Consider the following 14932-nt stretch of genomic DNA (forward strand, 5'->3'; position numbering starts at 1 on the left):
CTAACTACATCACAAACATGAGTCAGCGTTATGACTATTCATTTAGTTTGTTTTTAAATACATCGCTGTGACTCATAGCATGATGAATCAGAACAAACAAAGTGGAGGTATGCCAATATAAAACCCCATCAAACAAGTGGAATGTTAGGAATTTTAAAATGTAATTTTTAGTTTAGTTTGACTCTAAAATTGAGAAATAATATTTTCACATTCAGGTAAGAAAAACAAACAAGATCTCACCTTTTATATAGCTTATCATATATCACATTTAGAGGATAAAAAGAAGACGCACACCCAAGCATTTATTTCCTGTAAACATATTATATTTCGTTAACGTTTCAAGTTTTCCAGGAAAACGGCGTCCACCTGAAACTGACTTGGTTAAACACGGCCCTTACATTCAGTTAGGCAATGTTTTGTGTGCATGTTATTCACAATATAGGTTGTAATTCTTAGTAATGTTCCCTCGGGGCTGAGTGAAACTAATGCAGGTTTTTTGTTTTTTCCCCTCTCGCTGTACAGTCATTTATTCTCCTTTGTCAAACAAACCTGGGGATACCTTGACCTTGGAAATGCTTTCATGAATACCAGACACAAATCATTTGAGCGACAAGAGGCCACAGATAAGAATATTAGAATATTGTGGGGTCTTTTTTTATTATAATATATTTTTTAATGAAAAGTTGATAGCACTTTAAGGAGCGCTAATCAGACTGCATGGATTTTTCGCAATAAATAAAACTCGGTTGAGCACATAAACCTTACGACTTCTGTCAGCTTGTAAACCTTTTAATCTGATGCAGTTATATCGTCTATAAATTTATATTCCTACATTTCTTTTTTATGTGTTGCCATCTGAAACGTTTCCATGTTTCCAGCTAAACTGTAAACTGGGCTTCCCGATTCATCCCATTCATGGTGACGTGCTGGGGAGGGCTGGGTTAGGTGGGTTTTTAACCAGGGTCTGGGTTTTAAAATAGAACAAGCCAAAGTACATTCACAAGCAACACAGACCAAGTTCTGTTGATTGGAAAGACTGAGGAGCTTGTGAACTGTGTGTTATGGGGTTTTGGTTACAGGACAAACCTGAGAGCTGCAGAGAGGTTCTCCCATCGAAGTCCTGCATTTATTCTTACTCTGGTGTGGAGCTGTGTAAAGATTCCTTGTGTGGCTTAACTTTGAGCCTTTTTACTGATTTACAGTATCAGATGGCACTGAAGTTCATCTGGCATGAAGGGTGTACTATGAAGCAAGTTCTGCATAGCAGGGCTTTCTTTGTGTTAGTTAGTTTGACAGAATCTAAAAACCCAGTTGGAGATAACAGGTATAACGTTTTTGGTTACCCTAAACCTCCTACTTCAAACTCTGTGCATGTTCACATAAAGAAGGTGCGTTCGATGTCTTGTTCAGTCATTTAAGCCAATCAGAAATTCTAAGAGAAAAAGGTAATAAAAAAACTCAGCAGTGGGATATTTAAATAAATCAGTGGCAGATCCGACATTAGGAAGAGTGCAATCATAAATCTTGTGAATTCATGCACGAATATATGTATTTTTACATTCAGAGGGCTCTGGGTTCTGGATTTTAATGTCTAATGACAAAGCTGCAGATTAGCACTCAAACTTTAAAATTGATCCAGTTAAATGACAGTCAGGTCTGAAGTGGATTTCAGGTTACTGCCTTTGCTTAGGTGTTTGGCTTTTGCAATATGAAGGATTTTGGATATGGTGTGCTTGCACGAAGTTGTGCATAAAACAAAAGCACGCAGCCTGACGGTGATGACAGGTAGATGAGACAGGTGATGATTGAAAAGTGGGTTTGAACAGGAAAGAGGAGGAAAGCAGAGTAGAAAGAAATGCAAATAAATAAAAAACAAACAAACATACAAAGCACCGACAGTCTGACAATGTAACCAGAAGTTGGAACTTATGCTGTAACTTGCATCGTAACTTATGATGTAACTGGAATCTTCTGTTAACCCTATGCTGTAACCAGTCAGTCATTGTTGGCATTTGTCAGGTGCATGTCAGGTTGCACGGCTGTACCTTTTCTGCAGTGCTTCTTTATGTGATAATAATTAGACACAGCTCAAAAAGTTGCATATAATGTATTCTTTGAATGAACAGAATAGATTGTCTGTATCACACTTAGAGCATGCTAAAGATTAAAAGTAAGGGTGAAAAGGTGGTGCTTTCAGCTGATGTTAAACCAGAACTCTGAACAAGGCTATGTGCTAGGGATTAGTTACTAACCAGGTAAAAAGAGAGCCATAAAAACGAAATAAAATAATATACATAAAACTCAGATTTTAAGCTTGACATACCTTTGCAACACCTTAATCTTAATTGGTAGCACACCGCTCTGATTAAGTCCTGCTGCAGACGGAGCTTTCACATTACCCCAAACAAGTTTTATCTGTCACCGGTGATCTCTTTCTTAAAGCTTTCCATCACATTTCTTCTCACCTTGCCTCTCATGTGGAAAAGTATTTATGACTACGCTTGCCCCTCAGGCAGTCTGTCACTAACGGGACGGAAACGAGGAGTAAACAGACTTGCTGCAGTCTAGTGGCAGCGTTTGAAGCACCAGCTCAGAGGCCTGTATTGCTTCCTATTTCTTGTCTCATGGAGCTTCTAGTGGATTTCCTCTGATTGTCTGTGGACAGTCTGGATGCTGCAGGCGGCTCGGAAAAGGTTATCAAAAGTAAATATGTGATCTGGAAGCTCATCAGAGCTGCAGAGATAGGCTTGTGTACTCAGCTGTTTAAAATCTGTCAGTGTGGAAGGAGAGGGAGGGGGAGTTATTAAGCTGCTACACCTGCTATTGGTATTTTCACTTAGCCGATGCGCACAACATACATTTTGATCACGAGCTTTTGTTTTTCACAAGCGGGATGGGAGCAGTTCCCATGAAAGATGGCTTTGCTGGTGCTGCAGTGAGGCCACAGAGGGTGAACTGATGAGGCCGCCTGTGGTGATGTAACGTCACCAGGCAGTGTGTCTTTTTACAGTCCTGGGTGTTGGAAGTGTATTAGCAGGTATGCGGCTCACTGAAGCCTGCTGACAAGTAGATTACAGAGAAAGACATAACGATCATGCAGCACGCTTCCTGTTCTAAATCACACCAAGGGCTCTCCAGCCCTGCCTAGAGAGGTCTTAAACTCTACACACTAAGGGAAGCACAGTGTTTCCACTAAAACTGGAAGATAAAGAAAATAGTTTTTAAACTTAAAGTAAAAAGAATATCTATCAGATTGTCATAGATGGTATATGTCCGTCAAATAAGTTAACAGGGTTGGTGCCTTTACCGGTACTGTACATTGACCAGTCATGTGTACATGTGCTACTGCACCACCACAGATTTTTCCTGCATTAAAAAGGAGGTTTTGACCTCAGCTCATTATAATTTTTGAAGTGGGGCTTAATTTACATAAGCTTTAATAAATTTGTATTCATCAAATGGCTGAAAATATGAAATGCAGACTCTTTGCCTTATATGTGGACCAATCATCATGACTGTGATAGATAAGAGCTTAAAATAGGGATTGTAAAAATTAACATTGAAACTGATGAAAAGCTGAACTACAACTGAAACATTTTCAAACAAGAAAAAGGAAGCCAGCTACTCAAACTAACTGAAACAGAACTAAAAATCAAAATTAAAGGAAAAAAATCAAATTCAGTTCAGGTATTTACTTTAGTTCACAGAAACCTCCAGCTCCATGTGTAGCTCATGGTTTGTATCCAGGAGATGTTGGTTTCACTTGTACCCTTGTATTGGCAAGTCTTTTGTAAACGTCGCGTAGGATGACATTGGTCACTAATATATTTTCCAACATATTTTGGAAAGCTTAATAATCCAAAGTGAAAAGTACTTTTTTCTTTTTCTGTCTTTTTTTTTTTTTTTTTTAAAGATTAGCAGGAATATTACCCATCTTTATCAACAAGGCTTACAGTTGGAGGGAAGTAATGCTCTTGCTCTGATTTTATCACTTGCCTGCAGTTTGCATTGTGATGGTGTCATACAATGATTTTAATGACCTCTGAGCATTTGTTCAGTTGAGGAATTAAAAATCCAGAAAATCCAGATTTTCTTGGATCTGGTTTCATTGCAAAGTTTTTAAATTTTGGGTGATTTCAACTTTAAATACATGTCCTCATTCAAAGGTAAATGATTCGTTATTGTCAGAGTAAAACCTGGAACACTGTGCTATTGCAGTGTTGCCAATATTACATTATTCTATGCCACTAAACTGCATTGAGTGGTTTGGGAAGACATTCTGCCAGCAGAAAGGTTCATGGTGTTCTTTTCGAAATTAAACTTTGTTCCACCTCAATAGGAGCGAAGAAACACCACATATGTTTTGTAGAGTTCTATATTTTGGTATCGGCGGTACTGTCTGTAACTGATCCTGTGACATTTTGCAGAGAGCCATTTGCTGGGGTTATTTATTCAGTATCACTTTGTAGCGCACCGTCTGTCTACTCTTTATGATAATCATACATAAAACATGATTTGTTAGAAAACTGAAGGGATGTTTAAAATGAAACAATGCATTTGTTATAGCTATACCTTTGCTTTTATGGTAGATTAAAAAAAACAACACAAAACTCTCCTTTCTAGTCTTAAGTAGCACCAGACCTAATGTTTAACCACAAAATGTGTTAACTCAGAAAACAATAGTTCTTTTTCTGGGAATGTACGATCTCCCCCTCTCAGTGTTGCTTTCGTACAGTAAAACTTTATAGACCAGCAGTAAAGTAAGTAGCAGTGTGACAACCTGTTAGCTGGTTGGTGTGAGTTTTCCATGACTCAGTGCCCTCCAGCTTTTTGAAGTCTAAATCCTCCTCACAGTGATGTGTGATAATGGCCTCCGCGTTTCTGTGGGTGCTGTGGGGCTTGAGGCAAAGTATTGTGCACACCTAAAGTGAGAGGAAAAGTTGGAAAGGCAAAATCAGTCTACCGATCATCACCGATCATCACCTGTTTTGCCAAAAAATATACCTCATGCTGGTTCGGTTTTATTCCACATAGATTCCAGCACAGTGCCTCTTTTAAATCCTTCACTTTTTAGTTTGTTTGGTTTAGAGGTTGTCTTTGTCTAAAAAGAATCAGCCCACTGACTGCCTCAGTAAATAAAATACTTCTCAAGAGGTTAAAAAGAAAACAAATGTGAACAAATCTATTTTTACACTGAACATAAAAGTACATAAATGCATGTTTTTGCAATTAGTTCTCATCAGAGGGGCTGGCAGCTGTCCTTTGTTGTCTGTGCTTTGATCAAAAGCCCTAACATTTCACTTCTGACCTTGGCAAATACTTCTAATAGTTATAATACTTTTAATGTAGTTCACTACATCTTAGTTTATGTAGTTCACTACATCTTAGTTTATGTAGTGAATACTAAAGGGCGAGACATGGATCACGGCTTTAAGGGGTTAGAGACATTAGGGGTCCATCTTTGTTTTAGAGCTAAATGACACTTGTTGGGAAACTTTTGTCAAAGGCTAACAAGCTAAGGGGAACTTGCACTATTCTCTTATGCACTACAGCTCTGTGTGCTCTACTTTATCCCTCTCCCCTCTCACATACACAAGGTGAAACTAGTTGAAAAACTTGTAAGGACACATATGAGTCCAAAATGCATTAAATGCTGTGACACCGCACTGAAATTAAACAAGGACACACAAATTAGGTAAAAAATGGGGTGACCCAGAAGACAGTGGTGAAGGAATCTGATCACTGGATGGATTGCCATTATTGTCAGTGTGCCCTCAGAGGATATAACCTGTTACTCTTATCTCCTAACTTTTTCCTACAAGTTCCATGCTCACTCCCAGTTTTGTTCAGATGACAGAATGTTTGGGTCACCAAGATGTATCTAGAAGTTGTGAAAGGTTTTTATAGGTGCACCTGAGGAAGTGTAATTAGCAGTTGCTTAAGGTCGTTGCTTTCAGCTGCTCTTGAATGAGTTGTTGGTTAGTTGTCATCTTCAGCTTGTGTGGAAAATGTGCACGTCTCACAAGGAGTTTGAGAGACAGTTGTACATCCCACTGACATCAATTAGTCCTTCTTCTATTGCCTTCACATAAAATATAAAAATATCTAGATAAATAAACCTTATATGGAAAGATACCAATGCATTTAAATATAAAAAGACTGTGTGACTGTGTGTATAGTGGGAAAGGGGCATTGTATACCCAAATGATTGCCAAGAAAAAGAACAGAACAGAAGTACAAAGGATGCCCAGTTTGTCATTAGTCACACTAACTTCACCACCTTGGCTCACCTACTTCTAGCGCCCTACTTCATGTACTCATGGGTAGGACCACATCATCCTTGAACTCAATCTTCAAGTTTCTAGATGTACCTTGCACAACATACTCAACACACACATGTTGACCAAAGGTTTCCACAGACTGTCACATCTCATCTCAGGAAGCATCAAAAGTGGCAATAAATGCCTATAAAAGTATTAAAAACTGCCTTTTTGTAGTAATTTCTTGCTACTTTAGGTTTTATTTTATTTCATTTCACTTTTATTAAACAAGGAATTCTCTTGAGATTAAAATCTGTTGGTCAAGGTTCAGCTGGCCAAGAAGGAACACCATTACAAAATGAGGGATTATAAAATCCGTACACCGTGAATGCACATTCACAGACAAGGTAAAGTCATAGTACAAAATACAAAGTCCACTGTGCAACACACAGTGTTGCAGATGGAAATGACATGTTTTTGCAGCTGATTAAAAAAATCTTGAAAGTCATAAACATTATAACTGCTAAATACAGGTTTTTGGCATTGTCGTCATGATTCTGTTGGTCTGAAGCACAGCTTCACCTCACGTAGTTCCAGACTCTTGTTTCATGAAGAGTTATGTTACTACAGTACTTGTAAAACCTTGTCATCATTAATTATGTCCTTTGTTTGACAAGTTATTTTATCACATAATGTATTTGATCAACTGACACGGTGTACATGTTTTATGTACGATGTCTTTGATAGTCGAATAGTTTCTAACCCTTTGATGTTGATGCGTTACGAAGGGTTGATAAAAACATACAGCGAAACGAAATACTGTGGTTGTAATAAATGGCTGCAAGTGTAACAACAGCCTCAACGCAGAGCAATCAAAACTTTATTGCACTGTTAACCTAAGCTTGGATCGAACGTGACTCAAGTGTTTACTTTGTCACACCATGTTAAGTTGCCATTGAAATGAGAGCTGCAAGGCAAACACACTCTGTCAGCAACAGCACGGCTCAAATGTACTGTCAATATTTAAAAAATGTACTGGATAAACCTTTAGGTATCGCTATTGCAGAGCTGGAAACCACTGATATTCTTAACAGCTATTTATTGCTAAGGGTGGGTCCATGAGTTATGAATTCTCCATCATTTTTAAACAAGGTTTTGTTGTCTAGCTTCTAAAGATCAGGCAGGACCGGTTTGATTTAGCCGAGAATGCGATTGTAAAGACGAAATTGTTCTGGTTCCTGACCAGAACTTTAAATTAAAGGACACAATACAGCTTTAGTTGCAGTTGTGGCTTCTGCTAAATATTCTTAAAAAAAAAGAAGAAGCTGGGATAAAAGTTGCTTTTTTTTTTTCTTTTGCATTAATTCTGACACAAACCTCATTTTCTATCTTGTTATAATCAGATGGACCTCTTTGCATCTCTCAGCAGTGCCTTTTTGAGTCACTCCCAGTTTAGTTTTGACCTGGTCAACTATATCTATTTGAAGACGTAAAACTGGCAATGTTTCTGTAGGTTAAGTTATGGAAAGATTTAAAGGTTGTTGAAGTTCCATTTTTCTCTAGATGGCTCAGCTGCTCTGATTACTAAGAGATGATTTCATGGTTGAAAATTTTCTTCAGACTGGGACAACCACCTCACTCACGTTTTTCATTTGATTTATATTTAACATTCAAGGAAATTCCCTGCAATAAGATTCATATTTTTCACAATTTTGTCATTGGCATGATGGTAAAATAATAAATAATGAAAAATACTGGGATCATGCCTTTTGCTGCAGTTGAGCAGCTGTATTATTTAGCAGTGAAATACCTGAGGTGTTACATATTTACTTTTTGATGTAACTGATACTGACCTATGTTTTATTTTGGGTGTTTTTTTTGTTTTTGTTTTTTCTCCTCCCCTGCAGTCTGTGGACCCAACATTGATATTGGCAATGACATCACTGAATTCAGGCGTCTGGAGAACTGCACAGTGGTGGAGGGCTACTTGCAGATCCTCCTCATTGGTGACAAAAACAACAACATCAACAACCAGGAAGTCTTCCGCTCCCTCAGCTTCCCCAAGCTGACCATGATCACAGACTACCTGCTGCTATTCCGGGTATCCGGCCTGGACAGTCTGAGCACACTCTTTCCCAACCTCACTGTCATTCATGGTCGTAACCTCTTCTACAACTACGCCCTGGTGATTTTTGAGATGACCAGCCTGAAGGACATCGGCCTGTACAACCTGAAGAACATCACCCGTGGAGCCATCCGTATTGAGAAAAACCCTGAGCTCTGTTACCTGGACTCCATTGACTGGTCCCTCATCATGGATGCAGAATTCAACAATTACATTGCTGGAAACAAGCAGTCGAAGGAGTGCAGTGATGTTTGCCCAGGTATCATGGAGAACAACCCCCAGTGCAGCAAGACCATGTTCAACAACAATTATAACTACCGTTGCTGGAACTCCAATCATTGCCAAAAAGGTAAGGAAAGTGTTACAGACAAAAGCTTATCAGGGATTTAAAATGTAAATATCATCCGGGCAGCCTTTGGTCTGATTTGTGTAGATTTGAATTTACCAACCTGTCTGTTTAACTGCTTTATTGTATTTTGACGCAAGGAAGGAGGAAAGCTGGGAGGATGTTTTTATGCAAGATTAACTTGTCTGCAGATCTTTGCATTACAATTTCCCAGATGTTTATCTGCAGAGCTCAACAGTGGCATCATTTTTGGCTCAGCCCATGGTTTTGTTGTGTAAGGTTTAGGAACTACTAGTCTGTCTAATGCTAATGTATACTTGCTTGTTTACAAAAATATGTTTTTAAATGTTTCCAAAAAGAAACAGTAGCTCACATATCACAGTCAGATGTTTTGTATGGTCCAGTAGTTCTCACCTGCCTTAAAAAATGAAAACACTAGGTGAAGGAGTAAATGTTACAGAGCTTAATTAAACCGCTCCGGTTACGATGAGTGCGAAGGCGGCCTTTAATTTTGTGTTTACGACTGCAGCGTTTTAGATGACTTGTTTTGCTGGTGCTTTTCAGACGATGTGTTTTTGGCTGACTGTGTGCGTGTGTGTCTGTCTGAATTGTTTCCCTGGTGACTGGCGCCTTGCTGCAGACTCAGCATGTTGATGTTTTCTGCCTTGTGACATAGAACTGTCGCTGGGCTCGCTTGGACTGTAAGCATGTCTGTATACATGCGCGCACACACGGTAATGATCATCAAACGCATTCACAGCACATACAGAGATATAGACACATAAACAGGTAAATTACATATGCAGATATCTCTGACAAGCACATCTACGCATGGCCTGCTTCGTGAGTTGTTGGATTGACAGCGTGTGGGCATGATGGGAAAGAAATCAGAAGGTGAACTGAGCTGGAGGAGGATGTGTCGGATGGATGAATGGATGGATGTGGATGGAGGAGGTGTTAGGTGGATGAGAATAATGCTTACTGTTTGTCATTCCTCTTGAGAAATGGACAGTCTTTGTCTAGAGACTTTTCCTCTGCTTGCATTAGACACAAGGAGAAAGTACAAGATAATTTTATCATTCAGTACTTTATGAACGATGACCTAGAAAATTTACCACAAGCAATTTGTCTAAAGTTGTGTCTTGCAGGAAGGCCATGTGCCGCCCCACCTGCTGCTTCATGAAGTCAGCAACTTTTTTGTCTTAGTATACCAGTTGCACAGTCAGCGAGGAGATCAAGTGTCGCGCTGTACAGAAACAATAAGGTTTCTTCCGATAAAAGGCCATCTTTCTGTCTTCACTCGGAGATAGTAATATTGTTTTTCAAGGGGCAGAGGAAGATGAAGGACAGTAGATTAGGTTCACTGATGAACATCGGCACTGGGTAATATTTTATACATCAAGTCTGCGCACATTCAACAATGCCATGTTTGTTTTATTGCATGAATGTATTAGTAAATGTACTAGGAATCCAGTTTCCTAAATTTGAATGTTTTGAATTTGTGCTTATTCAGAGATGTTGTGATTAAGGACTTAAATCCTTATTTTAAAGATTAAGTTAAAATTTTGTCTTTGTCTTCTTGGCTTAAAAGCCAGAATATATAACAAATATAAATGTCCCAGAATGTCACAATGACTGCACAAATTACATTGTATTTGTGAAGACAGTGGGAAAACTGATAATGACAATTTATAGTAATGCAGTAATCAGCTGTCTCTCAACTAAGTCCAGTGCTTTAAACTGCAGCGGTAGTCTTTGTTCTGGTCAGGCACATGAACCAGTTCTCCAACCTCTCTAGTTGAAGGAGCTATCGTCACCAGCTGCAGCGCACATTTCTCCAGCCACTAAAGGAGGGACACTCTGGAGCTGCCTGCACATAATGCTCACTGTCGCTGCCCAACGGCACATGCCTAAAGTGACATTTCAACTGCTGGCAGGCACTTTGTGGTCTCTTCAGCTTGTCTTACACCACTTAAGTTTTGTAACCTGGTACATGTGGTGTCTTTAGGTGATATATCAATGGAGGACAAAGAGATTCACAGATAACTAAGAGGGAGACCCTGCAAGAGCTGGAAAAGATCAGACAAATAATAATAACAATAATAATAATAATAGTAATAATTCTTTATTTAAAAGGGACAGTCCAGTTTAACATAGTCCAAGTATAAAACATGAAACTGATGTACTGCACAAAAGTTTATAGCTATCAGTAATTTCCAACCATTGTCCCTTGTTGGGCTGCCTTTATGGAAAATGCTGATTGTCCAAATTTAGATCTGCGATATGATATTTTGCAATTATATTATATGGTATAGGGCTGTGCGATATGACCAAAATTTCATATCCCGATATAAGGCATCTATCGTCCCGATAACGATATAAATCACAAAAATTTAACATTTTCTGTAAATTCTGTGAATCTCGGGCAGCTCAACTTGCGTGAAGTGTTTCCACCTGGGCGTCGTGTACCTGGAGTCGAGTTTTTTAACGCTGTAATGAAACCATACATTTTTAGACTTAAGTTTTAACGGCCCCTGTTTTCTTTGTAAGTATTTATTAGGGAAAAGCCTGTTGTAACGTTTGAGTCTAAGTTTTATTTTTTAGCACCTGACGGCTCTTTTTTGCTTTTCATCCGTAAATAATCTGCTCTTTCACGTGATTCAGTTTATTTTGAAAAGTCTCAACAGGATCTTGCGCTTTATTATGAAAGGTTTATGTGGTAAATAAACAAGCGGACACGCTAACGACAACGCATAAAAACAGGCGCTTGTCCGTCCGTAGTGTGGTTATATTAAATATACGAGAAAGAGAGAACTTTAAGAAATGAATATAGCCACTACAGTGACCATCAAAACGATGAAAAAATATTGTCGTAAACAGTTTATTTTGCGACACCATGAAACAAACGATAGCATAAAATGAAACGATAGATGTTTTTATATTGTCATCCGATATATATCGTTATATCGAACAGCCCTATTATAGTAATGTGATTACTATCTTGTCTTTGGATGTATCTATTAAGACACTCTGGGACCAGCCTATTTATACACTTGAAGACTAATTTAACAAAACACAAATGATTGAAACTCTTAAAACTAAGTAAATTATATTTCATTAAAAGTTGTGATGCATAAAGTAATTAAAGTAGGAGTGGGTATCATCACTGATTTCTAGAATCAATTTGATTCAAAAGGTCCAGATTCGATTCGATACACGATTCGATTAGATTCAGTTTTGACTCAGACGGTCAGAAATATTATAATTCTGATCATTTATCAGTACTGACAGTTGTGAGACCTAATCAGAGGTGTAAGCATCATAGCAGATGCCTTTGTGCCAAAGTAACTGAGGATAAAACACAGAAAAACATGAAGGAGATTTTCCTGGCCTGGCTTTATATAGTAGATATTCTTATATAGTTCTATATTGTATATTTTGTTGTACAGTTATTTTATTTTCAACTTTAATTTATATATTTTATCTTATTCTTTCCCAGTTAAATTTACCCTTCATTCTAATTTGTGTTGTACAGTTATTTCATTTTTAACCTTAATTAATATTTTATTCCTTCCTAGTTAAATTTACCCTTTTTAATTTTTCATATTTATTTCCTATCTTATTCATAGCCTTTTCCTTTTTGTTTTCTTTAGGTCACGAGCAGTTGTCCAAGCATTTCACTACATATCGTACTGTGTATGACTGTGTACGTGACAAATAAAATTTGAATTTGAATTTGAGATAACCTTAAAAATATTTTGCAGTAGAACAAAAACAGAAGAAAACAAAGAATCAACACATGAACATTACCTGATGGTGCTGAAGTGAAGCAGAACAAAATTACAGAGGTTTTATTAGAGACGCAGCTAAGCATTTTGCAATTTGACATAATTTTTTAAAAAGTTTAAATTTCTTTGGTATTGAACAGCAGAAATTAGGCTTTCTTGTTGGAAGTCATTTAAAAAAAGAGAAGAAAAGAAAACAGCGGCCGACAGTGTTGTGAACAACAGTACACTGGTGGTTAATAAGTAAGCAAATAATAAAGAAAACAGAGATTTGAGATGGGAAACTGTTCTTGAAATACACTGAGAGAAAAAGAGAGACAGAGCTGTGCAGGAATTGTGATTTTTATTGCGGTGGAAGCAAAGCAGCAAAAGTAAGAGGGAATTCATGACGATGTTTATGTGAAGCGTAGTTTTGATCTTCTTTTGGTGCTGGTTCAGTCAGTTTTGGTTGGACAGTGACAAAACCTGCAGCTTCAGAATCTGTGAGCTGTTGGCTTTCAGCACCGGCAGCGTGGCGTTGGGTGAGAACGCCGACAGCTCACAGATTCTGATGCGTCGGGTCTTTTTGTGGAATCCGTCTGGGATTCAGGTCTGGGGAACGGATGGGCCAGTCCATAGCATCAATGCCTTCGTCTTGCAGGAACTGCTGACACACCCCAGCCACATGAGGTATAGCATTGTCTTGCATTAGGAGGAACCCAGGGCCAACTGCACCAGCATAAGGGGTCTGAGGATCTCATCTCGGTCAGTCAGGCTACCTCTGGCGAGCACATGGAGGGCTGTGCAACCCCTCAAAGGAATGCCACCCAACACCATTACGGACCCACTGCCAAACCGATTATGCTGGAGGTTGTTGCAGGCAGCAGAACGTTCTCCACGGTGTCTCCAGACTCTGTCACGTCTGTCATATGTGCTCAGTTTGAACCTGCTTTCATTTGTGAAGAGCACAGGGCGCCATTGGCGAAGTTGCCAATCTTGGTGTTCTCTGGCAAATGCCAAACGTCCTGCACGGTGTTGGGCTGTAAGCACAACCCCCCACCTGTGGACGTCGGGCCCTCAGGCCACTCTCATGGAGTCTGTTTCTGACCGTTTGAGCAGACACATGCATATTTGTGGCCTGTTGGTGGTCATTTGGGAAGGCTCGGGCAGTGCTCCTCCTGTTCCTCTTTGCACAAAGGTGGAGGTAGCAGTACTGCTGCTGGGTTGTTGCCCTCCTACAGTCTCCTCCACATCTCCTGATGCACTGGCCTGTCTCCTGGTAGCGCCTCCATGCTCTGGACACTACGCTGACAGACACGGCAAACCTTCTTGCCACAGCTCGCATTGATGTGCCATCCTGGATCAGCTGCACTACCTGAGCCACTTGTGTGGGTTGTAGACTCCGTCTCATGCTACCACTAGAGTGAAATCACCGCCAGCATTTAAAAGTGAACAAAACATCAGCCAGGAAGCATAGGTACTGAGAAGTGGTCTGTGGTCACCACCTGCAGAACCACTCTTTTATTGGGGATGTCTTGCTAATTGCCTATAATTTCCACCTGTTGTCTGTTCCATTTGCACAACAGCATGTTAAATTGATTGTCAATCAGTGTTGCTTCCTAAGTGGACAGTTTGATTTCACAGAAGTGTGATTGACTTGGAGTTACATTGTGTTAAGTGTTCCCTTTATTTTTTTGAGCAGTTTGGTTTTGTGAGGTTTAACCTGAGAGTCTGGTGTCTCGATTTTATATTTAAAAATTGATTCAGGATTTTAATGAATCGATGTCACTTTGTTCAAGCTAAAATCGATTTTAATCGGAAAATCGATTATCGAAACCCACCCCTAAATTAAAGCATTCAAAGTAAAATGCTGCAAAAGTGTGACATTAACATAATAGAACTTGTAGTTTAAAGTGCTTTGAATGGTCAGTAAGACTTAAAAATGCGAGTACATTTCATTACAGTTTGCGCAACCATTATTAACAATAACAGTGGCGTAGGAGTGCCGTGATCATTCATGGGTGCACAATAAAAGTTCAAATCTGTTGAAAAATAAACTTAGGTTGCTGTTACTAGACCTCAGCTGTAAAGTAAGTGTGCGCGCTGTATCTACAGCAAATGTATCTGCATATTTTTTTTAATTAATAATTTAATCCTAAATGCCTCAGTACTTAATTTACCAGTGCCACTGCGAAAGTTGCTTCCACTGCTACTTCAGCTGCTAAACCATCTGCTGCTACAACCAGTACTATTACTTCTGCTTCTCCCACAAAGACTACAAGTTCTGCTGCTAAAACCACTGTTAACACTACTGTAAGAAGTACTAGTACTCGGGGCCACATTCCTCTTGTTTGCAGCTGTATGAGGTCAGAGCAGAACACACAGACACAGACAGACAGAGACCTCTGCTCTGCTATACTGTTGGCTAACTGGTGCC

General features: G+C 39.1%; 1 protein-coding gene across 1 annotated transcript in view; it reads left to right on the top strand.

The window, feature by feature from the left end:
* Window positions 1-14932, top strand: part of igf1rb (insulin-like growth factor 1b receptor) — a 60526-nt gene that overhangs the window by 1719 nt on the left and 43875 nt on the right. Inside the window, exon 2 of the mRNA XM_042218135.1 lies at window positions 8168-8734. Coding sequence (XP_042074069.1) covers window positions 8168-8734 — 567 coding nt within the window. The remainder of the gene's footprint in view (window positions 1-8167; window positions 8735-14932) is intronic.

This window comes from Haplochromis burtoni, unplaced genomic scaffold (genome assembly GCF_018398535.1).
Source record: "Haplochromis burtoni strain Fernald_Lab_line unplaced genomic scaffold, NCSU_Asbu1 Contig_2, whole genome shotgun sequence".
NCBI lineage: Eukaryota > Metazoa > Chordata > Actinopteri > Cichliformes > Cichlidae > Haplochromis > Haplochromis burtoni.